Source organism: Clinocottus analis, unplaced genomic scaffold, assembly GCF_023055335.1.
Source record: "Clinocottus analis isolate CAN_PGR_092001 unplaced genomic scaffold, fCliAna1.0.p SCAF_1, whole genome shotgun sequence".
Classification (NCBI taxonomy): Eukaryota; Metazoa; Chordata; class Actinopteri; order Perciformes; family Cottidae; genus Clinocottus; species Clinocottus analis.
Window position 1 is genome coordinate 8,402,558 of NW_027175820.1, and position 23,754 is coordinate 8,426,311.

At 41.7% G+C, this 23,754-nt stretch overlaps 1 protein-coding gene across 1 annotated transcript; it reads left to right on the forward strand.

Moving 5' to 3' along the window:
- The first annotated feature begins 754 nt into the window (after window positions 1-754).
- pla2r1 (phospholipase A2 receptor 1) lies at window positions 755-22,407 on the forward strand. The gene is made up of 30 exons (XM_068579141.1): window positions 755-1,040; window positions 1,976-2,356; window positions 2,459-2,632; window positions 3,091-3,255; window positions 3,534-3,647; window positions 4,425-4,574; window positions 4,865-5,059; window positions 5,172-5,335; window positions 5,600-5,710; window positions 7,235-7,347; window positions 7,438-7,610; window positions 7,719-7,927; window positions 8,289-8,434; window positions 9,756-9,840; window positions 9,938-10,073; window positions 10,175-10,210; window positions 10,309-10,469; window positions 11,711-11,775; window positions 12,210-12,313; window positions 12,404-12,540; window positions 13,973-14,090; window positions 15,050-15,189; window positions 15,346-15,487; window positions 16,729-16,964; window positions 18,845-19,019; window positions 19,183-19,317; window positions 19,759-19,881; window positions 19,968-20,144; window positions 20,576-20,611; window positions 21,599-22,407. Exons 1-30 carry the CDS (start codon window positions 896-898, stop codon window positions 21,814-21,816), a joined length of 4,464 nt encoding a protein of 1,487 aa, XP_068435242.1. The 5' UTR covers window positions 755-895; the 3' UTR covers window positions 21,817-22,407.
- The last annotated feature ends 1,347 nt before the right edge of the window (window positions 22,408-23,754 follow it).

Consider the following 23,754-nt stretch of genomic DNA (forward strand, 5'->3'; position numbering starts at 1 on the left):
GCCATGTGCATTATGGGAAATGGTAGGATGCAGTCTTGTCTGTCAGGATCAGTCTTCTGAATTCCAACCGAGAGTTTATGATCCCAACCCAATTTTATGGAAGTGCAACACTAAATTGCAAAAACACTTCATTTGCATTCCTGCATTGAAAATGGTACTTGAGTAAAAACATGCACAGTGAGTATTATAAGCAAAATATGGAATGATTGCAGTAGTCAATGCAGAAACATTGACCCCTGTGTTACACAATTATATACAGTATTATTATTATTATGTTTTTTAATGTGTAAGTAGAGTTTGACAGGGTACCATATTAATCATGCTCATTACATAATTGAAAAACCCTGCAATCTGAATTTTACTTCGGTAAAAGTATATAGTATTGTCATGAGAATAACCTTAAACCACCAACTATATATTGGATTATGATTATTGATGCATTCACGTGTTCATCACTTCATGGTCGCAGCTGGTAAAGTTTTATTCTGCGTTTATGTTAAATCCATTATCTCATCTTGCCTTGACCTGTTATAATAGAATGTGCATATGATTCTGCAACGAAACTAGTTTTAAATGGATATATGTCTGTATGTCTATCCATCTCACTATATATAGATATAGTTTAGATAGATTATGATTTCGTTCCGTCTGAATCCAGTTGAAAAACAGTCAGTCCACGGCAGCAGGAATGCAGCCTCCCGACCGGAGAGCAGCAGCTGCTCCTCCGTCAGACGTGACGTCGCTGGTCCCCCGCTGAAAAACTTCACTCGGAAACAAAGTTCTCTGAGGGGAAAAACAGAAATACTCTTTCCCTCTCTCTCTCTCCCCCTCTTTCTGACCAGGAGCCTCGGAATGTGCGGACATTGGCGCTTCAGCACCGCATCCCGCCGTCGAAATGTTCACACGGTCGCTTCGCTTCATCGACTCCGTGGCGGTTGTGGCGACTATTTGCGCGGCGGTGTTGCTGGCGAAAAGCTGCGTGTGTGTCAGCGAGGAAGACGATGAGGTCCTGGAGGAAAAACAGCTCACGGAGCTCTACAGTAAGTCGAGTCTTCTTGGCTGCAGCTGCGGCTCGGTGGTCTTTCAGTCGAGATGTAAAGGGGGAGACGCTTTACGGTCCATGTTCATTTCCTGTGCGTGTAGCGCGGCAGATCATTATATAACTCCAGCCTGGACCCTAAACTGGCCTCTGGACCAAAGTTTGAGCCCCACTGCTTCAGCGTGTCTCACATTACACTCCCAGATTTTTTTTATTGTATGTAAAAAAAAAAGTGTTTATGAAGAGAAACATGTGCTGTCCAAGTTTTTTTTTGAGTCCCAAAGACGAATCAAGTATTGACTGTAAGCGCTATAAAAAACCTCCCAGAGTAAAATCTGAAAGAAACATGCAGATGGTCAAATTGCTTGCAATAGGGCTGAAATGATTTGTTGACCTGATGATTGGTGACATTTTTTTTTTAATTCTATGAAGGAATAACATCAAGCATGTACTGATTTTAGCTTCTTCTATTTAAGGGATATGCTGATTTTCTCTGTTTTACATCCCGACATGTTAAATTCGAGTCAAGATAATGGATCAACAGTGCTGCTCTGCAACGTTGTTACAGTACAATCTTAAATAATAGTACTCTTGGACGGTTGGTTGCACTTAACATGCAATTTGAATCTGTTTTGGTGCCGAAACATCTGAAGTAAAAGTGAAATATTAAAGCTGAAGTAGGTGAAGTGAGAAGTAAGTGTTCTCACTTTACTTCTGAACTGACTTTCTGAAAGCTCGTTTTGCCTCCCACTGCGTGGTTATGCCCTCATAGTCATACAGTATACTCATCTATTATTTTTTTGCTCTCACTAAATCCATCCTCCTGTCTCTTGTGTTACACATTCGCTTCAATTCGCGATTTCCTGCCCCATGTCTCTCACCACTCTCCCCTTCACAACTCTCCCTCCCTTCCTCCTCATCTCTCACCCACCTCAGAAAAGGGTCTGTTCATTTTGGAGAGCGAGCCGCTGAAGCGCTGCATCACAGTGGACCGCTCCAACCTGGTGCTAGAAAATTGCGAGCGGCCCACGCGCCGCATGCTGTGGAAGTGGGTCTCCCGACATCGCCTCTTCAACCTGGGCACCAGCACGTGCCTGGGCCTCAACATCTCTGACGCCACGCAGCCTCTCGGCACGTTTGAGTGCGACGCCGCCCTCCCTGTGCTGTGGTGGCGCTGCAGCGGAAACGTGCTGTACGGGGTGTCCCAGTGGAAGGTGGCCGTGGCCGGACGTTTGGTGGTGGTGAAGAAAAACTCCTATCATGAGTGGAAAAGGTACAGCACACCCAGAGAGGGGCCGTGCTCATATCCGTATGAAGGTAAACGCCGTAAATACCCTGCATGTCTTCTGACTCCTGATCTAACGTTTGCATTGGAGGTATGTCATGTCAATTCATGCCAGGCTTGTTTCCTATTTGCAGATATACACACTTTGTTGGGAAATGCACGTGGCATGCCCTGCGCTTTGCCCTTTAAATACAACAACAAATGGTACTATGAATGCACGACTGAGGGCCGCGAGGACCACCTTCAATGGTGCGCTACCACCACTCGTTACGATGAGGCCGAGAGATGGGGCTTCTGTCCCGTACAAGGTAAAGAAGAGTGCAACGGAGTAAGGACTGACCTTGAATAGATACACTGCATGGCCTGAAGTATGTGAACACCTCTTGTTTCAACAACGGAATGCCCAACGCGAGGCCCATGATTAAATGGTTTGGTGTGAAAGGGCCTGACTCATCTACATAGTGCCATTAGCTCAACCCCATCCAGCACCTTGCAATGAACGAGGAGCGCCAGACGTTAACGCTCAACATCAGTCCTGTTAATGGTTATGAAAGGACGTAGAAAACATAGAAAACATTCCAACCAAAACAATAATTAATATTTTTTAGAATCGTATCTGACAAAAAAAAATACAAACTCAATATCACATTAAAATGTCAGTGACATCGACCCACAGCTGGAAACTATCTGCACACTGTCTCATTTCATCTCACTCCTTCTCAGCTTCTTGCTGCCTTTTGAATTTAAAAATGTTTTTCTCTTGTAGATTTCAGTTGCGACCGTTTCTGGGAGTCAAACCAGGAGTTGCGTGCGTGTTACCAGTTCAACCTGTACACCATCCTGACCTGGAGTCAGGCGCTGTCAACCTGCCAGGCTCAAGGGGGGAATCTGCTTAGCATCACCAGCCTGGCAGAGCACAGGTATATCAGAGGTAGGCATCTGATGGAAAACACATGCAGGGACCAAAAAGTGGTTGAATGAAACATCCATCAACTCACAAACGCAACACTGGAACTACACAACCTACAGATTCTACACTGCTTCTTATGAGGGTTTTATGTCTTGTTCCAATAATCCACATTACTTTCCATCCACTGTCCTGATTACTTTTATACCCCTCAGTGACACTTGAGATTGGCCCGATAGTTAACCGGTTATTTATTTTGGATAAGATTTGTTGACAATTCGTTCAACATCGTCTTGCGGTAGATCGACTTGCAAGTGTTGGAGCGATGGTGTGGATCGGGCTGAACCACCTGAAGGATGGACGGGGGTGGCAGTGGTCTGATGGAGCTCCTCTATCACTGGTCAATTTCACCACAGGTACTGATTTTTGGTTTACTCCGTTTCATGGCATGAATTGCAATTTGAGTGCGTAATACTGAAGTTTTGTTTTTGTCAAGAGACAATCGTGGAGAGCTCATGCAGTTTTGTGCACTCCAGAGAGTGCGTACAACAAAAAGTTGCACTTGAGTTTATTGAACAGTGAGGAAACAGATTGTAAAATGTGTGCATGCCATGAATAAATGTATGAGACTGACGCGTGGTGTCGGAGAACGAGTGTTGATTGACATAAACCCGAGCGATTGATTGACTATTAAATCCATAAAAACAGCTCCTTGACGATGGCTCCATTAGCCATGGGTACAATGCGTTGTGTGCTCCGCTGACACGTCAATACAGCTTATGTCACGGAAAATAAAATGAATCTCAATCACCTCAAGATATATACTATTCATTCAGTGTACTGTATGTGCTGGCATTTGTATTTGTGAAGCAAAACATGTAGTTTTAACATTAAAAAGGGGTTTATACAGCACTGACAATGTTTTATTTTTTTAATTTATATATATATATATATATATATATATATATATATATATATATATTATTTATTTTTTTCTGCACACAACACATTACATATACATTTATAGTAATGTCACAGAATGTGCAAGCAATATGTGGTAAAATGTGAGGTTGGACCTTCAATACTTTTCCACATACAACAGTGCAAATGAGGAAGTACAGGAAGATACACAGTATAGATGAGGAAGAAAGATGGTTTTCAAAATAAAACTCCTATCACTGTGTTCGCATCAGCTCTGCCTGCCAGCCCGCTGCAGGACAACATGCAGTGTGGAGTGTACAACTCCGCCTATGAGGGCCACTGGCAGAGTCTATCCTGTGAGTCAGCTCTGCCTTACATCTGTAAGAAGACGCCTAATGACACCCGAAGAGCAGAGCCACTAGGTGAGAGCATACGCTGAACACATTGCATTACAACCTGGCATGCATGTATCTATATAGGTGTCCAACCAACTAGCGGTGGTGACTTATGAAACAAAGTACAAAGATGCACAAGAAAAATTGGTTAGCTCTTGCAGCTTTTGGCCTCAACAGCTGCACTGCACGCGGGGAGTTAACTTTTGACCTCTCTCTATTGCGCTGTCGGTGGCCAGACCAAAACAGTGTCTGCTGCGAATTTTTTTGGTCTGTTGTGATTTCTCCTCCACTCCCAATTCGTCGTCTTCCTCGCACAGAGAACTGGCAGTATATCCACACAGAGTGTAGTACCGGCTGGTGGCCTCATAATGGTGTCTGCTATCGGCTGCTGTCAGAGATGGAGGCCGGAAGCTGGGAGGAGTCCTCCCAAGCCTGCGGCTCTCAGGGGGCAAACCTCACCAGTGTCCATTCCCTGTCCGAGGTGGAGATGCTGCTCCAGCTCCTAACTAACTGTAAGCAGCATCATGCACGACCGACAAATTAAGTTTTGTTTGATGGAAACACTCTATAGATATAACAAGGGGATGCTTTGTGTGTGTGTGTGTGTGTCCTCATGTTTCGTAGTGTCTGGGGACAGCGTGGAGGTGTGGATTGGTCTCTGGAAACCGGCATCGTTGCCGACCGTAGAGTGGTCTGATGGCTCACCAGTGACTCTCACTCTCTGGCACCAGTATCATCCTCCTCACAACCTGACCGATGCAACACTCTGTGTCAAAGCTGACAGGAAGGTGATTGTTTCATATCTTAAAACTTATCTTTCTTTAGGCGGTCCAACAATTTAGAAACCCAAAGATAATTACATTTACTTCAATGACGACAAGCAAAAGCAACGTATCTCTTGTTTGACTTTGATCAAATAACCATTATTCAACAATCAAAATGCAGATTAATAAATGAATCCTCTAATCTTGTCAGCTCTAATCCCTTTTTTAAAAATGTTTGTATACATTTAGTAGGTCTTGTGAAAGTAATAGCGTTGACCTCTTTCACAGGAAGGTAACTGGCTTTTAGCGTCATGTGATGAGCGACTGCCTGCTGTGTGTCGAAGAGAAATCCAGAAATCTGCTCATCAGCCGGGAGCCTGGGATGAAGATTGTCCTGAGGTACAAACATGAACGCACATGTGCATACAACCAGGTCAGCGTGTACTGAACAGCTGGCTAACTTTTCCCTATCCACACAAGATATAGAGGGTCAATAACGACACATTTCTACATAACACTTAATGCTCTTAATTTACCTCTTAAAGGAATTAATCCATCATAGTTTCAGGTTGTTGGATTTATTGACCGTGGAATATATGAGGTTGACTTGATTCTGCTGAAGAAAAAAGAAAGTTGTCTATTTTCAACCGAAACCAAAGCAACTATATTTAACTGCGCCAGGCAGATTACGTGCTGTGCAGAGTTACAATAGCCCCACACAGATCAGGACTTGCACCAGGCGGAGCCGGCCGCCCGCTGCAGTTCAACTTCAGAGTGAGTTGCCCCTTCACAAGCACAATGAGCTGATTCACTCCACTTCTGACGTATTGTCTGGCATTCGTGTTGCTCCTCGACTCTGTTTACAAGAATATCAGACTCCTGAGTCATCGGGCAACTTCATGCCCTGAAAACACAAGGCCAAAAATGTCCCTGAAGGCGTAATATCAGTGGACATGCTCGAGCAGTCTCTGGTGCTTCGGGCTTCAGCAACAAAACCATATATTCCACGTTAGTCTCTTTCTCGTCTGTGTTGTAAATGTCTACCGTCGTGTCATTGTGTTGTTAAAAAGGCGTCCAGACACTTTGGATTTAAAGAAAGCTTTGGGTTTGGTCTTGGTGTAAATGTTTGTGCAGGCCTCTGGTCCCTAAGTATCGGGAGAATGGGGGGTAGATGGGATGTATGGGTTAAAGTGGGGGGAGGCAAATTGACACCACTTGTCAAAACACCCCCACCACACAACTAACACACAGACGAGTATACACACACGGACGTGCATATAATTGCACACATATACACAAATGAATAGATTAACCTTCGCTCCAGATTAGGAATGTGCTGCTTAGAAAGATTTCAGTAGACGTGCCAATAACAACACCTGAGTTTAGGTCGTGATGTCAAAAGGAAACCTTTAAAACTTTGAGAAATATTTAAATCAATGTTACTTTAAGCATGTTAGCCTGATCAAGCACCGCTATACCTTACCACAGCCTCACAGAGCTGCTAGTGTGGCTGTGTGAGTCTTGTTATTACAAAGTTCTCCGATATTAAATGTAAGCAGCGACAGAAGAACTTTGCCTGAATAAAAACAGAAGAACAGGAAGATCAAAAAGATCTTCAATCTGACTTAACACTAGATGCCAATCCTCAGTACTTGACAATTCAAAGCACAGGACACATTATGATCAGGACCCAAAAAAAAGTGTTAACAAGTTTGCATTTTTCCTGTTAAATTCTCATCCCTCCCTCTGCATCACTAACACACTACTGTTTCCTAATTCTCATGTGTGTTTTGATAATAAGTCAGGCCCTCCACACGCAAAGATACGGTATTTTAATGATGTCGTTGTAATAAGATGCCGCTTGAAAAGGAACATAATGACACGCTGTGTGACAAGTTGATTTTGTTTTGCGGATGTTTGCAGGGCTGGAAGCGACATGGCCACTCCTGCTACACTGTAACAAGCCATGAACAGAGCCATGAAGACGCACTGATGGGATATTACTGCACCGCTCCTCTCCTTACTGTGGAAAACAGGTGCTTTATTCAGCTAACGGTCAGCTATGTAGTATTTGTGGCAACACTGGATCCTCTCTCCTCATCTTCTGGTCTTCCTCGTCCTGGCAGGTTTGAGCAGGCGTTCGTCAACAGCTTGCTGAGTGAGAGAGGGACCAACAACAGCAGCAGGTATTACTGGATTGGGCTGGTAGACCTGGAGAAGAGGGGAGAGTACAGCTGGCTCCTTCACAATAGCACCTCTATGCCTCTTACCTTTACAAACTGGAACAAACACCAGCCAGGTGAATTGGAAAACGTTTCTCTTCTAATTCTAAATGAATCTGCTGCGTTTTGGTCTCACGTCAATCTCCTCCCTCGTTTTCAACGGCTTCATCTTTTCCTTTCCTTAGTCAGTGCTGGCGGCTGTGTTGCCATGTCAGGCGGCCCTGCTTTGGGTCACTGGGAAGTAAAAGACTGCAAGTCGCACAAGGCCTTATCGGTGTGCAAGCAAAGCATAAGCAGCTACCGCGATGTCCAGCTGCCAGAGCACCACATCGATGCCTCTGTCCCCTGTCCTCCAGGCTGGGAATCCCGTCCTGGGATGCTCTACTGCTTTAAGGTGAGATCATCCTCGTCTTTTCTCTGTGTTCCTCTCTTTTCTTTTTCCCATTTCTGATTCACCTTCAATCCTAACCTACTGTTTTTTTTCCTTCTTTTTAACGATCAGCCACTTAATTAACTTATTATTTCAGCTCTATCGACTCACTGTGGGGTTTGTGAGGTGACAGTACTAACTTAACAAATAAGTTACTCAAAAATAATATTTAGCTGTTTGCCTCAAGTATACATAATGATATATTATGAATTTGACATTTTTAAATTATTTGGAGTTAAAAAACAACTGAATATATATTTCAATCAATACAGATAGAAACAGAAATCTAACTAAGTGTTGCTCAAACTAAGTGTTGCTCTTCTAGGTGTTCCACAATGAGAAAGTGCTGATGAAGCGTTCCTGGGTGGAGGCAGACTTCTTCTGCCAGGCCCTCGGGACTCAGCTGGCCAGTTTCTACCACTATGAGGAGCAGGTGTTTGTTAAGCATCTCCTCAGTACCATGTTTGAAGGGTTGGTACAGCCCTCTGGGCCTCGTCAGTGCAGGAATGTTATTGGAACTGATCATGCTTCAGGTTATTTTTTATGTGTTTTGAGCTGGATGTGAAGGATATTATGATTGAGTTGTGTAGATTAAATGTGGTTTAGGATTGAAACAACACAATAAAGCTCAGGGGGATGAGTGGTTGTCCCGATACCACAAGGTAGCCGATTCAATCCACAGTCCCCCCCATAGTTTACATGTCAAAGTGTCCCTGAGCAAGACACTTAACCCCTAGCTGCTCTCCGGGCGTCTCACAGTGCAGCCCACTGCCCTCTAACCAAGGATGGGTCAAATGCAGGGAAGAATTTCCCCAGGGAGAATAATAAAGGATAATAAAATTAATAATAATAATTCGATCATTTTGTAGAGTAAAATAAGTAAATTAGGTTTGTGGTGTTTGATTAAAAACATTTGTCAAGCATTAGTTATTCGAGTTAATCTTGCTCTTTAATAACAGTATTGGATTTACAGTTTAAAAAAATAATAATAATGATATTTAAGTCTATCTGTGTAGCAAAATCAATGTTGCTTCACACACAACCAAAAATTATACAATGAAATAATACAATGAAATAAAACGAGCAAGGGAAAAACCAGTGACCCAGATCTATAATGGCAGCAATTTAAACATCTTTAATATATATTTCAGATGGTAAACATTGGACAAGCTTGCTGATGACATTGAGGCTGGAATTAAAAAAAACACATACATTGTTGTTAGTAGTTGTGCATACAGATGTTCTGGTTTTCAGAATTTAAATGAAGAAAACTTTCACATCTGCCAGACGTCTAACCAGAAAGCACAGAGCAGAAGGCTCATTGGGCAACACCACGTCTGTGTTTGAGGTGACCACGGGGAAGCATTCAAAGGCACTAGAATTGAACCCTCGGGCACTCCACATTTTTTAAAGGTTATTCCACCTGTGCAAATATCCCTCAAATTTCCTGCAAAATTTTACAACACCATACACTATATTACAATTTATGATTACTTATAAACAAAAGGGCTAACTCATTTAGCTTAGATTGCCAACTTACAGTGAGTGTTATGACATAATCCAGACCACAATGATGTGGTAAAAATTGCTTCAACAAACATGTCAATGTCTTATTTTAATTAATACAAGGATGAAATATATTATAAACCATTTATTGACCTCCCTACAACTGTAAATATTTCTTCCACGATGTGCTAGTGAAGTACATGAGAGGTCATTGTCAAAGCTCAAATGTTAAAATGTAAACACTTGCTCAGATAGACTTGTGTTGCATTGTGTTTATCTTTTTCAGAACAGAGGGCCGCTGGTTCTGGGTGGGTTTAAATAAGAGAGACCCTGAACATCCTGGAACCTGGGAGTGGTCTGATGGTTCTCCCGTGAGTACAAAGAGAGGTTCACAAAGTGTCCGCAGGCCATTTTGGAACACAAGTAAATATTAAAAGCATTCTGGTTTTGTCTGGTGTGTCGGTGCAGGTTGTCACGTCCTTCATCGAAGACAAGAACGAGGAGGATGACAGGAGAAACTGTGCTGTGTATAGCGACCTGACCAACGCTCTCTTGCCGCAGCCTTGTGACACCAAACACGAGTGGATCTGCAAGCTGTCCAGAGGTAATCGCCCTCACGCCACCACTCTCCATACACACAGACATGCTGCTCATGTACACATCAGTGCCGCATTACTTAAACCAGACTCTGGTTTTTGGTTGCAGGTGACCAACTGAAAAAACCCTACTGGTACACCGAGCGTAAGTATTTTCATTACTTCTGGCAAACAGAAGCTTTTATAGACATACATACAGTATATATTATACAGTGTATAATTGTCCACCTGCCTCCCCTATAGAAAGCGAGCCCTGGGTTTTTTACCACGGAGCTGAGTACCTGCTGGCGAAGCAGCCCTTTGACTGGGACGCTGTGTCTCTGGCCTGTCAGATGATGGGAGCCTACCTGCTGTCCATCCACTCCAAAGAGGAGCTGCACTTTGTCAAGGAGCGCTTGCAGCGGGTTTGTGGTTACCACTGCTCATGAACTTCTATTCACAAAATGTCAATGTCCTCATACGGAGATATAGGAGTAAGATGGCGTCTATCTTATAATCACGATAATCAAATAGTATCATACAGCACCACCGTAATGGTATTATTAATTTCTCCGTCTCATGAGAGTGAATTATTAATTCTAACACTCCCTAAGGCATTTGGCGGATTCTGAATTTCATGATTATGTCGGCTAAAGTCATGTTTACAGCACAAATGTGTATGTTGTAAGTGCGATAACCAAAGGTCATTCAAATTGCAATCACTCTTTCACGTCTTCGTTTCCTTGTAAAACATACGGCACATTAAAATGTAATTCATTAATAGAAAAAAATAGAGCTCATTCAAAAGGAAATATAACAATTTTCAGCTTACTTTTAAAATAGAGAAATAATGACTCAATTTCACAAAATAATATCTGCAACTAATTTGCTACAAATAAATATTAATATCTCTGTGCAGGTAAAGCATTTATTTTTTAAATGATATCTTACCCACCCTTTCCTTGATCAATTCAACATTTACTTATTCATTCTCTTTGCAAATGTTGTCTTCATCTAATTGCTAGAACCAAAATGATGTCGGGGGCGCCGGGACAAAACACATTTTTCGGGAGGTTTCAGTGAGCAGGAGCACAATGCCACAGTAGTTCACAGCCAAAGCAATGTACTTAATCACAGAGGCGCTTCTCCGTTGAATGGTCCAATAGGCCTCTCTCTCTCTCTCTCTCTCTCTCTCTCTCTCTCTCTCTCTCTCTCTCTCTCTCTCTCTCTCTCTCTCTCTCTCTCTCAACAGTTCACACACACAAAGTGAAATACAAACAAGTGCATAAGCAAGTGTGAACACAATTGACACTCATACAAAGTCAAGTGTTTCCAGACAGACATTGCCAAGTAAAACGTACCTCATGTGCTTTCACGCTCGAGTGCCCCCACTCATAGGGAGTAAGAAAAAGGTAGTTTTTTGTGCGGCCTTTTGGACCACACATATCGAAGTCTCTTGTGTTGAGACTTGTGAGGGGATAAAGGGAACAAAACAAGGCGATGAAAGAGACGAAGCACGGGCCAAGGAGGCCTGAATGAACGCTCATGTCAGAGAGGCTCTGAAAAAGCCGATCTTCTGTCCCAGTGAGGACTGGATTGCAAAGGAGGAGGGCACAAGTGAAGTAAACCCCTTTTCATCTCTGTTCCTTTCACTGTTTCTCCTCAGCTCTCCCTGGGCCCGACAGACTGGTGGATTGGCCTGTCCATTGGGCAGTTTGGAGAGGAGGCCAGGTGTGTGTGTGTGTGTGTGCTTTGAAGTGTGTTAAACATTTCCTGTTTCTGCCACTGTCTATTAGAGCGGTCAACACTGCAGGCCTATTGCAAACAGTGACAGTCACTCTCAAATTAAAGATAAATCTGCATCAGGGCTCATGTACGGTTTGCCAGAAGTGTTTTGATCAGTAAAAAATGTCAAAAATGAGCAAGACATAATAATCTCATCTGTCGTAGCTTGCACGTTAGAAATTTGGGACACAAAGCCATTTGAAGTGCAAATCAGTTAAACTGAAAACATATAATATGGAAGTGAGAATGGGCACGCAGGTGCTACCAAACGAGAAAGAGGAATACAACAAAAACAGAACTCAATTTCTGAGCACAATCAAGCCTTGTATAATATTAAAACTAATCAGTCAGGTCCAGTCATTTAATGCATTTGCTTGCAGGTGGAGCGACAGGACGGAGGTACAATATCAGAACTGGGCCGAGAGGACCGCCAGTGGTGGCCCAGGGAGAAACGGCCTGTGTGTCACCATGTCTTCTTCATCAGGTAAACGCGTCGCGCATTCAGAAACACTCACCGATGAACATCTACGCACACTGTACTAGAATGTATGGGGCTTTCCCCGGTATGTTGCAGGGAAGTGGTCAGCGGGTAAATGCAGCGATCTCCACGGCTACATGTGCAAGAGACAGACCGTGTCTGTGGTGGAGACTCCCAGGGAGCCTCACTACGTCGGAGGGTGTCCGGAGAAATGGCTGTACTTTGGACACAAGGTGCGGAGGCACACTTGGACACGCCTACAAACACACACATGCACACACACATTCAGGAGCTGAGCTGGGTCGAGCAGTGACAACCGTCATAGATGAATAAATTAAATAACTCCTGCAAATAACAATTTTCTTTAACCCCCTACTCAGGCGGTATATAAACATTTAAAAAAAAGGTTAATAACTGTTTTGTAATGTAGTTTTAAGGAGATATAAGCATTTGTTAGTGTATTTGGAACAAGTGTCAGAAGTGGAGGCTGGTGTGTAAACAGACAGTGAATGACAATATAGTTAAACACTAATATTAAATATATATTCATATGATGATAATTGCTGAAATATACTGTTTACAGCCATACGATAGTGTTTCATAAACCCTTTATTATATGTTTAGTGTGAATAGATTCTGCATGTGAGAGGTCATAGTAAAGTGTTACCATTTTAAATGAATATCCGCTTATATTGTTGTTATGTGCAAACTGCAACAACAAAAAGAGCCTCATTACACCCTGTTCTCTTCCACAAATTCTCAGTTCACTTCTCTAAATTCCCGGCTGCCTCTGGGGTAGAAGCAGGATGTTTGTGTTTGCTTTCACTGCTCTTTGAGTGAGTTATGTTGACAATCGCAGAACCCCCTCATCCTCCAAAATAAAGAGCAAAACCAGCAAATTCTCTATGAAATCATCTTGACTGGTACTAGATCTCAAAATTAAGGGTCTTTCAAATAAAGCACTGGATTGTTCAAGTAAAAATACAAGATTGGATGATACAAAAAAGATTTCCCTTGGGGACATGTGAAATCTAATTTTGCACTCAAACAGTATGTGAGAAAGATAGTTTGAAAACATGATAGTAACCAGACATTCATTACTGTTTGGTATTAAATAAATGAGACCCAGTGACCTGGAACTGTTCTGCATATTAAACAGAATAGAAAGCCTTGTCGTAATGACTCTCCTCTTAGAGTGCTCCTAAGATGCTCTTAGCGCTTAAGAGCGTCTTAACGAATCTGGGAAACGCGGCCCTTATTGTTATGCACCTTCAACACACACACACAATCACACACGCAGCATGCAACACTACTGTCTCCATACTATCTCAGGTTCAAACTGCACCATCTTTTCATCAATTACATTGGAGATGTTGAGATTGTTCCTCGATTTGGGTCGCGGCTTGTCATTAAGGGTGATGGTGGGTCCGGGAGCCAGACCAGTTCAGAACCACTGGTCTAAACGCACACTGTTCCTTTCAACCAATAGTTCGCAAAAGCAACCCTTTCAAACTCATTCCTATGAAATAGGACTACGTGCTAGGATTTTAAATGTTGTATACTTTGACTTCTGACTTCTCCAAACAAGCGTCCGGGAGGTGATGGAGGAATTATGATTTTCATTTCACAATGTGATGTCCATGTTTTGTGTGTATGTGTTCGTAGTGTCTCCTGCTTCACCTCCCTGACGGCCCAAAGGAGGGAAAGAGTTGGAAAGATGCCCAATCCATCTGCTCCTCCTTCGCTGGCTCGCTGGTTGCCGTAGAGGACGAAATAGAACAAGGTAGAGGCAACGTCTGAAGAATTGTTAAAGAGAGAGAGAGAGAGAGCTGGGCACTATAACGCGTTAACGCAAGATTAATCAGGCAATCCTTTAACAGCGTTAACTATTTAATCATGCGTTAACTGCATTTTGTTTTTTTTTGCATTGGGAGGGGCTTATAGCTTGAAATCTCTCCAGGTGGCATAGTTCAGACCTGGCGTTTTATGGCTCTCCCAGTCCGGCCCGTGTGAGGTCAATTAAACGAAAAATGAATAAATAAGCTAAACGCCATGAACGCATTACAGCGGCACTGCTTTCACTTTGAAGGCGCGCGCGCTCCGCATCCTCGCCGACAGGCAGCGTGACGAAGTGAGTCTGACGTAAAGCACTTATTGTTCAGTAGCTTCTGTTCTCAACGAGCAGCGGTGCTGCCGCTCGCCGCTCGCCGCTGCACACGCGCTCACAGGCGGGCAAATACACTACATGTATATGCGTCCAGATTGAAAGTGAATCGCGCATGCGCAAAGCTCCTGGACTGTTCTCACTGAGGAAGAAAAACTGAACTGAAAAATATGAAAAGCACTTATTGCTTTTGTATGAAGTGAATCAATTGCTGGTCTTTACCAGACATCTTTAAGGTAAGCAACAGACTGAACATGGACAAAAGAAGGAGTGGTTTGTCCCTCACAGGGACCCTTACTACTGAACAGTACCTGTTAATATATATATATATATATATTAACAGGTACTGTTAATATATATATATTAATATATATTAATATATATTGGTCACATTACTTTAAAATAAAACCTGTAAAACACTAGTTTTTTACTTCATTATTGAATTTGGAGCATAATGCGATTAATCGCAGAAAAATCATGCGATTAATCAGTTGTTTTTTTTCAACTTTGCCCAGCAATGTTAATTTATTATAAATATATTTATTATTTTTCCTATTCTCACGCCATCATTCCCGCAGCCTACATCACTATGTTGCTCCAGGGAAGCTCTGTAGGTGTGTGGATTGGTCTGCGGGATGAAGACACCATGAGATGGGCCAATGGGAAATCCGTCAGCTACACCAACTGGTCTCCAATTGGACCCAAGAGCTATCTCACTGTAAGCCCCTGTGAATACTTTAGGTTGAGCTTCACTGCTTCAATTTGTTGCAACCAAGTATTGGTGGTAGCGCCTGAAGATGAAAAGACACTTTTATTGTAAATGTGCTTTTGTGAATGGGTTTGATTGTACTTGTATGTGCTTTATGAACCCCAGGAGGATGAGTGGCTCAGTGGATTTGCGGATGAGCCGTTGTGTACTGTTCTGTCCAACAACCACAACTTCCACCTGACAGGAAAGTGGTACGATGAGAAGTGCAGCGAGAGTGGGTATGGCTTTGTCTGTCAAAAACCTCAAGGTAAGATTCCGACAGTTTCTTTATCTTTAATTTTATTCTGTCACTGCCTGTCTTTTGTTGCGCTTCTGTCTTTGTCTTTTGCTGTCAGATCACATACTCGACTTCTCTCATCGCCTATTCTCTCTACTCGTCAAAGAAACCGTCATCTGTGCTGACAGGTGTTTTCTTTCCTGACAGCCACATACAAATGAAAGAAACATTAACAAAACTGAAAGTACGGGGCTCCAGAAATAGGATTAAACACATTAACAAAATTAAAAAACACAATAAAATATAAAGACACATTAAAGAGTAACTTAAAGGAGCTCTATAGGGAATTTAGAGCAAATCTATGATTGCCTCCATACGGATCTCATCATGGTGAAGGCTAAAGTGCTAACAGCGCAAACGGTGCTAGTGGAGCTAACAGTAGATCTTTTATTTTTTATTTTTCTGGAGAGGGCAAGTTGTTTGCTACTTAATTAGTGCTCTGAATGTCATGTATAGAACATATAGAACTGCTGATTTTGAATTTAATTTCACAACATTACACGGTTGATTTGACTTAACCTGCCTTCTAATGTTTCTTACTGTGTCTTTAAAAAAAACAATATGGTGTATTGCATCCTGTTGGTGTTTTGCATGTGGTCATGTGTTTCTATTCTATAGACGTAGATCCCTATGCAGTTACCTATATTGGCTATCGTAGGTGGCTGCTTTACTCAGACCTGGATTTGCAATGATTCTTGTAAATATCATGTTTGTTTGGCTGAAGTAAGAAGGCTTGTGCAGCTTGCCCTGATATCCTTGTTTTCCCGTATCCCGTAAGTTCTAATGAGCCATAGGGTCAGAATGACCACATTTATGTGGAATGTGCCAGGTTATTCAACTTAAATGAAACTCTCAACACATAATGAATGACACAAGTCACATTTCTATGGGCCACACCAGGCCCTCCATCCATGTAGCCCTGCATTGTGTTTTTGATCACTGAAAGCTTTTATTGTTAGATACTATTAATACTTTTTGTGAAAAGGGAAATAAGAAGATTGATACCAATTTCATATCTGTCAGCCTCACAATAATGACGGGACACACTGATGAAAGTCAGCACTCAGATTTGAGATTTTATCTGCAAGAAAGCAAATGAGCTCAAATTGTCAAACTGGTAATTGATTTATGAGTGACAGCTAATCAGTCATCCGCTGATTGTATGTGTGCTAAACACTTGTCCTTTTATTTTTTTATTTTTCTGGAAACAGATATATCCAAACCCCCCACCCACTCCTATCACCACCCTCTCCCTGACAATATTGAGTACAGGAGCCGCAGCTACAAGGTCGTGTCCGGCAACATGAGCTGGTACGGGGCCATGCATATGTGCATAGAGAGAGATTCTGACCTAGTGAGCGTTACAGATGCATACCACCAGGCTTTCCTTACTGTCCTTGTCAATAGATTGGCAGTCCCCCACTGGATTGGACTGTATAGTCAAGACGTATGTATCCTCTCATGCAATATGTACTGTATACCGCTGCGCACTGTATTTTGTCGATTGAAGAGATGGTTGTGTGTGTGTGTGTGTGTGTGTGTGTGTGTGTGTGTGTGTGTGTGTGTCTGCTTTTCTACAGTTTTGGGAAATATGCTTAGTCACCTTTTTTAGCAGTAATTAAATGAGAAGATTGATGGTATGACATTCCGATGTCTATACAATAAATACATGCAGGTTACCTAGCTTAGCATACTGAGAGGAAAAAGGGGGAAACAAACTAACCTAACAAGTTTTCAAACTACTACATTTACTTTAGTTAAGTCACACAATCATGGTGCGACAATACTCCTGTTTCCCGCTGATAGTCTATGATAACTGTTAGTTTATGCTAAGCTAAGCTAACCGTCTACTGGCTAAACACCAGAGGGGTATAAAGTGCTACAACAATGAGTCGTAAAACATCAACAATAGCGTTTTTGCACTTCCGGTCCCTCACCAGTCAAAGTCAACGTTTTTGTTTTACATTATAAAATGCGTTGATACATATTCTTCTTCTGATTATTATTTTTTTAATACTGACAAATGCATTCATGCTTCAAAAATCATAAAAGTAGTGATCATTTTACATTTTGCATAAACCTGTTTGTCACAATTTTTTGTTGAAAAATCCAATTGCTTTTTCATGAGGGGACCAGTGCGATGTAAACTTCCCTTCAGCATTCAAGTCTCATCTAACTCGCCAGGAAAGCGACTAAGAGTATTTCCCAACACTATTGCTTTTAATATTGTTTATAACCATGAATTGCAGAGAATACACATCAGCATGCAGGAGATGAATTATAAAATTACTTAAATGTGCTTTTTTCAATTTATAATATATATTTTTAACCAAAAGCATAGTTTCTGCATGTCCACGTGTCATCAGCATCCTAAAACTGAATCAGTTTCCTATCCCACACCATCATGTAAATGGCTTAACACTCAAATAATCTTAGCAAATCATAACAGTTTTTGACCTATGTTGCTCTTCTGTCCCAGGATGCACCACCTGACCAGCCTTAACTGCCTTCTCTAAAGTAGAAAAATCTGAAGCTTCTAGTAATCAGAAGGCACATAATAAAAAAGAAAATAGCTGGGAACAAAATCTAAATACTGCAAAATATGCTGCCCACAGTTGTGAAAATAACAAAAGGTCCTAAAAAGATTCTATACATGATTTTGCATTAGAGAGGCCTGTCGAGGGCTAGTTATAGTTGACTCACATGCCTCTAGGGGTTTTCTCCTGACCTTTTGCCTACGTAGAGGTAGTTCATCCACAGGCATGCGCTTTCCCAGCAGACAGCCAGAGGCTTAACATTTGGATTCAAGTATTGCTGAGGCCCTGTGGAATCTCTTAGTCATGGAGAGAAATGAACACAGGACGTTAGAGAGACGATTCTCTTTCTACCTCGCTTATATTTATTGTTTTAATCTTGCCTAATCTTGTTTCCGTTTATTTCCGTCTCACGAACCTGTTTTTTTTTTACTTTTATTGCAGTGCTTTATTGAACCATCCCTGTCCAATGCTAACAAATAACTGGAGGTCGTCATAGTCTAGTGTTATGACTGCTGCGAATCATGTTATTCTTGAAGATCATTTCAATTTGAGTTTTACATTTTGTGACACTTCCATATTAGAACAAACCCAGGATACAGTATTTCAGAAATGAACCAAAACCTGCATGTATTCAAGTAAAAAAACAAATCTTAGTATAACTGCAAAATGTGTAATACAAACAAAAGAACAACACAGTCAACGGTCTGTGTGAATTAAGTGTTGAGTGTTCCTGGCAGAGTGTCACCACAAGTGCAACTTCTTCACCGACACTCTGGTCACTTCCCCACAGAGTGGCATCAATTACCAGTGGTCAGATGGCAGTGACACGGTGTACACTCACTGGGACGCGACGGATGACGACTTCGTCACGGGAGAGTGTGTGTACATGGACGTGAGTGGAGGCTGGCGGAGAGCTGACTGTGAAACTCCGCTAGCAGGGGCCCTGTGTCATGTCCCCCCACCAAGTCAGTACTCACTCGACACTGCGCCTCTTCAGCTGCTGAGTTTCTGTCCCTCATCATCATCATCATCTCTCTCTCTCTCTCTCTCTCTCTCTCTCTCTCTCTCTCTCTCTCTCTCTCTCTCTCTCTCTCTCTCTCTCTCTCTCTCTCTCTCTCTCTCTCTCAGGCAACAAACCCTTCATCTCATACGAGGTGGCGTGTCCCTCCACATGGGTGAAATTCAGACATGGCTGTTACGACTTTGAGCCTGTGGTGCAGAAGCTTACGTTTGAAGAGTCAAGAGAGCACTGCAGGCAGAAAGGTAGAGAATCGTCAGATGCAATTTTTGGGTTATTTATTACTAAGTCATGGATGCGTTGTTTTTATTATTGATGACAATGGTATGATTGGAAATTAGAGAACTATGTTAAGTCACTGTAATCTGCATTATGGAATACATACTCCCCCTACAGGCCAACTTGAGGAGCTGCTCTGATAAAGCTCTAGTGCTTTAGAAAACTTTACAGTTCATAGTTAGAAATGCCATTTAGAAGAAATGGATACAACCAGTAAAATGATGCTTAAGGGTACATACTTTAGTGTGTCTAGTGTGTTTATAATACTTGATACTTACCCTCTGTAATTGTTTTAAAGGTATAGTTGGACATGTGTTTGTTGTTTTGCGCAGGGTTTTAAAAAAAAAGGCAAATTGCTGCTTTAAAACGAACTGTAGTGAGTTTGTTTGTACTGCTGTCACTTCCAGTCAACACCTCGGACGTCCTGACCATCGAGAGCGAGACAGAGAATCGTTTTGTTCTGGAGCAGCTGTGGTCGTCGGGGTTCCTTCACCACGTCGTGTGGTTGGGGATGTATTTCAACACCGACAGTAAGAATTGATAACTCTCTGGTACCCATGAGATGATCGCGCTGCCCTGCAATCCCATTTCATTAACTTGTGGCCTGTGCTTTCAGCTGATTCTATGGCCTGGGTGGATGGCTCACCTATGGACTACATCAACTGGCCCAACAGAGCTCCAGACTCCAGGCTGCTGACTGCAGATGCCTGCGTTACGACCAGGGTGGTTGACGGCGTGTGGCACCTGTCGCAATGCGCCGAACGACTCGGCTTCGTCTGCAAAACAACCTCAAGTGAGTCCAAGTCAGGGCCTTCTGAGCGACTAAGGGGTCCCTCATATTCAATTCGTACAACATATTGGGATATATGTAGCTTCCCAACTGATATGTTGATCCATACATGTTCACATCTTGTTTCCGCTGCCACAAAGTGAACAATTAATCTGGTATTACAGGTTTAAGAATCACAATTCTGACAGTCAGAACACCAAGTCTGTGCTTTCAAAGTTGCACATAGATAATATGCTAAAAAATAAAGTTTGCAGACAGATTCTTTTGATAATGGCAGCTGTAATATATTTTTAACAACCAATTTCATATCAACGAGCTTTCAAAGATGAATGTCTGTGTCGGTTTTCATCTTTGCTCACACACCACGTGGTCTGAATACACAAGATGATACATGATAAGTTGCATTGAACTCCGCTGTATGTGTTTTTTTGCAGATGTAATTGCTGAGGTGGAAGTGGAACCTCTAAACGGTAAAGTGCATTTCCATCTGAACAATTTACACTTTGGATGGGTTACATAAGTGACAGCATTTTAAAACAATGAGATGCACATTAAACTATACAGTGGTTGAATGCATCTAGACACTGGACAAAAGACACTTTTTGCTTCCATTTTTCAGGAGTTTAAATAAAACATGTACATTCAAAATGCTTATTTCTCTCTTGTGCACAAATGTATTAAAATCTGTGTTTGTGAGCACTTTTCCTTTGCCAAGAGAATCTATCCACCTGACAGGTTTGCATATCAAGATGCTGATTAAGCCGTATGGATATTACACAGGTGTGTCTTGAGCTGGTCTCAATAAAAGGTCTCTGAAATATGCAGTTTTATTTTGAAGAAATACATTTGGAACGTCAGGACTATGGATGTCACGGGAATGGGGCGACAGATGTGCATTTTTTGGTCACACAGGATCCATCAGTGAAGAGAACCCCCTTGTTTCATTGAGACCAGCCAAAGACACACCTGTGTAACAATCAGGCTGTCTAATCAGCATCTTCATGTGCCACACCTGTTAGGTGAATGGATTATTGAAGCGCTTACTAATAAGGATTTTAACAAATTTGTGAACAAAATCACAGAGAAATACTTTTTTTTGTGCACAGAAATGTATTCCAACACATGAGCAAACATTATGTTGTTGTTCAGTAAAAGCACGTACACATTACATGCGCTACATCTATTTTCATGCAACATTTGTACTTTATACTACTACAGATATTTTTTAATCTAATATAAGTTGATTTTTTTTATTGCACTATATTTTAACTTGAGCGCAGGACTTTTGTTTGTAGTCGAATATTTTCAAAGTAGGGTTGTATACTTTCATTTAGGTAAAGGATCTCAATAGGCCTACGTATTATATAATATATCAGCATGGATCTTTGTCTATATAATTCAGAAAGAACCACACATGAAAAAAGGCCAACTCAAAGCTATAATGTCGTGCATTTCAGGTTTACACCACGGCGTCATCCCCGCTGCCGTATTGGTGGCCGTACTGATCTTCGCCCTGGTGGCAGGAGCGATGTGGTTTGTATACAAGAGGAACTCGTCGCGCTTCCGAAGGCTTCCCACGCTTGGCAGCGCTTACTACAGACAAACCAGCTCGCAGGCCACAGAGTCGGACGGAAATGTGCTGATCACACACCTGGAGGCTCACTCGGGAGAATAGCGCTCAGTGACTCCTTTATTAAGGTCTCTACTGTTTCTCCCATCATCTGTCTGCCTCTCACCATTTCACCATCAGGTATGAATGACACTGTAAAGCTGTGACTCCTCAGGACAGTGGTGAGAGGATGGCAGACATTTCCCCTTTTGTTGATATTTAGAATGTGCTTGAAGGATCCTGGTTGCTCACAACAGTTTTTATGCTTTCATGAACACCTACATGAGACAAATGATTGTTCAAGAAAACAATATTTAGGAAAGTTATTTGGAAAATAAAAGGTTTTTTTCAACTAGATAAAAACATGTGAACTTCAGGGGTCAAACGTAACTTGTTATGTCATAAATAAGCAAACAGATTGATGAGAAAAGAGTATTTTGTACATTTCATTTAGTTTCTGGAGCTGTTGGAGCTGCACGAGTAGGGTGTAGCATTGTTATCAGTATTACTTTTGTATTTTTGTATTTTGGACAGAAAATGTGTAAGGCATAACTGATGATTTAAGTAATTCTCTTGTTCACTCTTATCTGTTGATGCAAAGCAAACTACCAGATGTGTTTTTTTGCACAACTTTCTTTGTGTTTTAATAAATCACGGTTCAGCCTAACGGTTCCAGTTTCATCACTTGAGTCTTGCTGCGGGAAGAACACTCAAAGAAAAAGAAATACTGTAAATGTTTCCCTTTTTCAAATGATCAATTGCTTCACTTTTGTCTAGTCTAAACGGTCAGCAGGATGTCTCCACAGCAATGCTGTGAAGTGCTGCTTTCTCCGAGAACAAGATCAAAGAATTAATACCGTAATGATATCTTGCCATGCATTATCTACATCCACATAAGCTCTGGAGGGTTTGTTTGCAATTTTGATCCCTTGTTAACAATTTAGTCCACTCCTTATCTTTATTGAAGCATGATGGTGAAATACAATAGGCTTGCTAGCATTTCACCATCAAGTTCAGAGAATGCTTTGCTTTATTTATTCTCACTGAGAACTGGCTCTCTCCAGCACACGCAGGTCATAGTTCTTTTTGGCAGCCTAATGAGTGATAAAAAAAAATATTTGAGGGATATATTTAACCAAGAACAGCTAGATTGACTGGAAACTGTCTTTGCAATTTACTTTGCACCTTGAATAATATCCTCCTTGGTCTTTTAAGACTGAATTACTCTTCCTGTGACTTGCTGTATATCACAGATGGATCACACATTTTGTCAAACATTGCTGAGTTTGTCGACCTTTGTGTAAAACAAAAATACAATACTCACCTAATGTGTAATCAAGCTTAAATAAAACGCTCTCCAACCAGTCTATTAGATTGTCTAAATAAAGGTGTCAGCGTTGCAGCACCTTTCAGTGAAGACAATGAGACAGCAAAGTGCAGCTATCGACTCTTCCTCTGGTGCTATCTGACATCAGAGTGGTTAATAATTCATACCAGCTGCTACGTTTACAAATTACAAACATTAAGTGCTACTGTACGTACAAGATCAATCATTAATGCTGCTGCTGCACTTCCTCTGCAACGTGCGCGCGTTTCAGTCGGACGTAAACAACCGAATGGGCGTGAAGCAGCATAAGTGCGTGAACAACAAGAGCAAGAACTATTGCAAAGATAGAAGACAGGACGAGACATCTCGCCTTCAAAATCAAAGCGTTGCGTGAAATTCGCCTCGTTCGGATCGCCATTTAACACTTTAAAGTAAGTCCACATTATGCGAGGGACCAAGTTGAAAAAGTGTATTATGCAAATTTAAAGTTACGTGTTATTAAGTTAAAATAAAATCTCATCCGTTATTTGACTTAGTAAAGTGGCATTTAGTCTATTCCATAGACATCCTAAATGAGCAAGTAAAAATTAAGAAATATATATTTCTCTCTCTCTCTCTCTCTCTCTCTCTCTCTCTCTCTCTCTCTCTCTCTCTCTCTCTCTCTCTCTCTCTCTCTC

Coding starts and splice junctions, on each gene's coding strand:
- pla2r1 (XM_068579141.1), top strand. CDS start 896: ATGTTCACACGGTCGCTTCGCTTCATCGACTCCGTGGCGGTTGTGGCG. Junction 5,060..5,171: donor GCTCCAGCTCCTAACTAACT/GTAAGCAGCATC, acceptor CATGTTTCGTAG/TGTCTGGGGACAGCGTGGAG. Junction 16,965..18,844: donor TTGGACTGTATAGTCAAGAC/GTATGTATCCTC, acceptor ACTTCCCCACAG/AGTGGCATCAATTACCAGTG.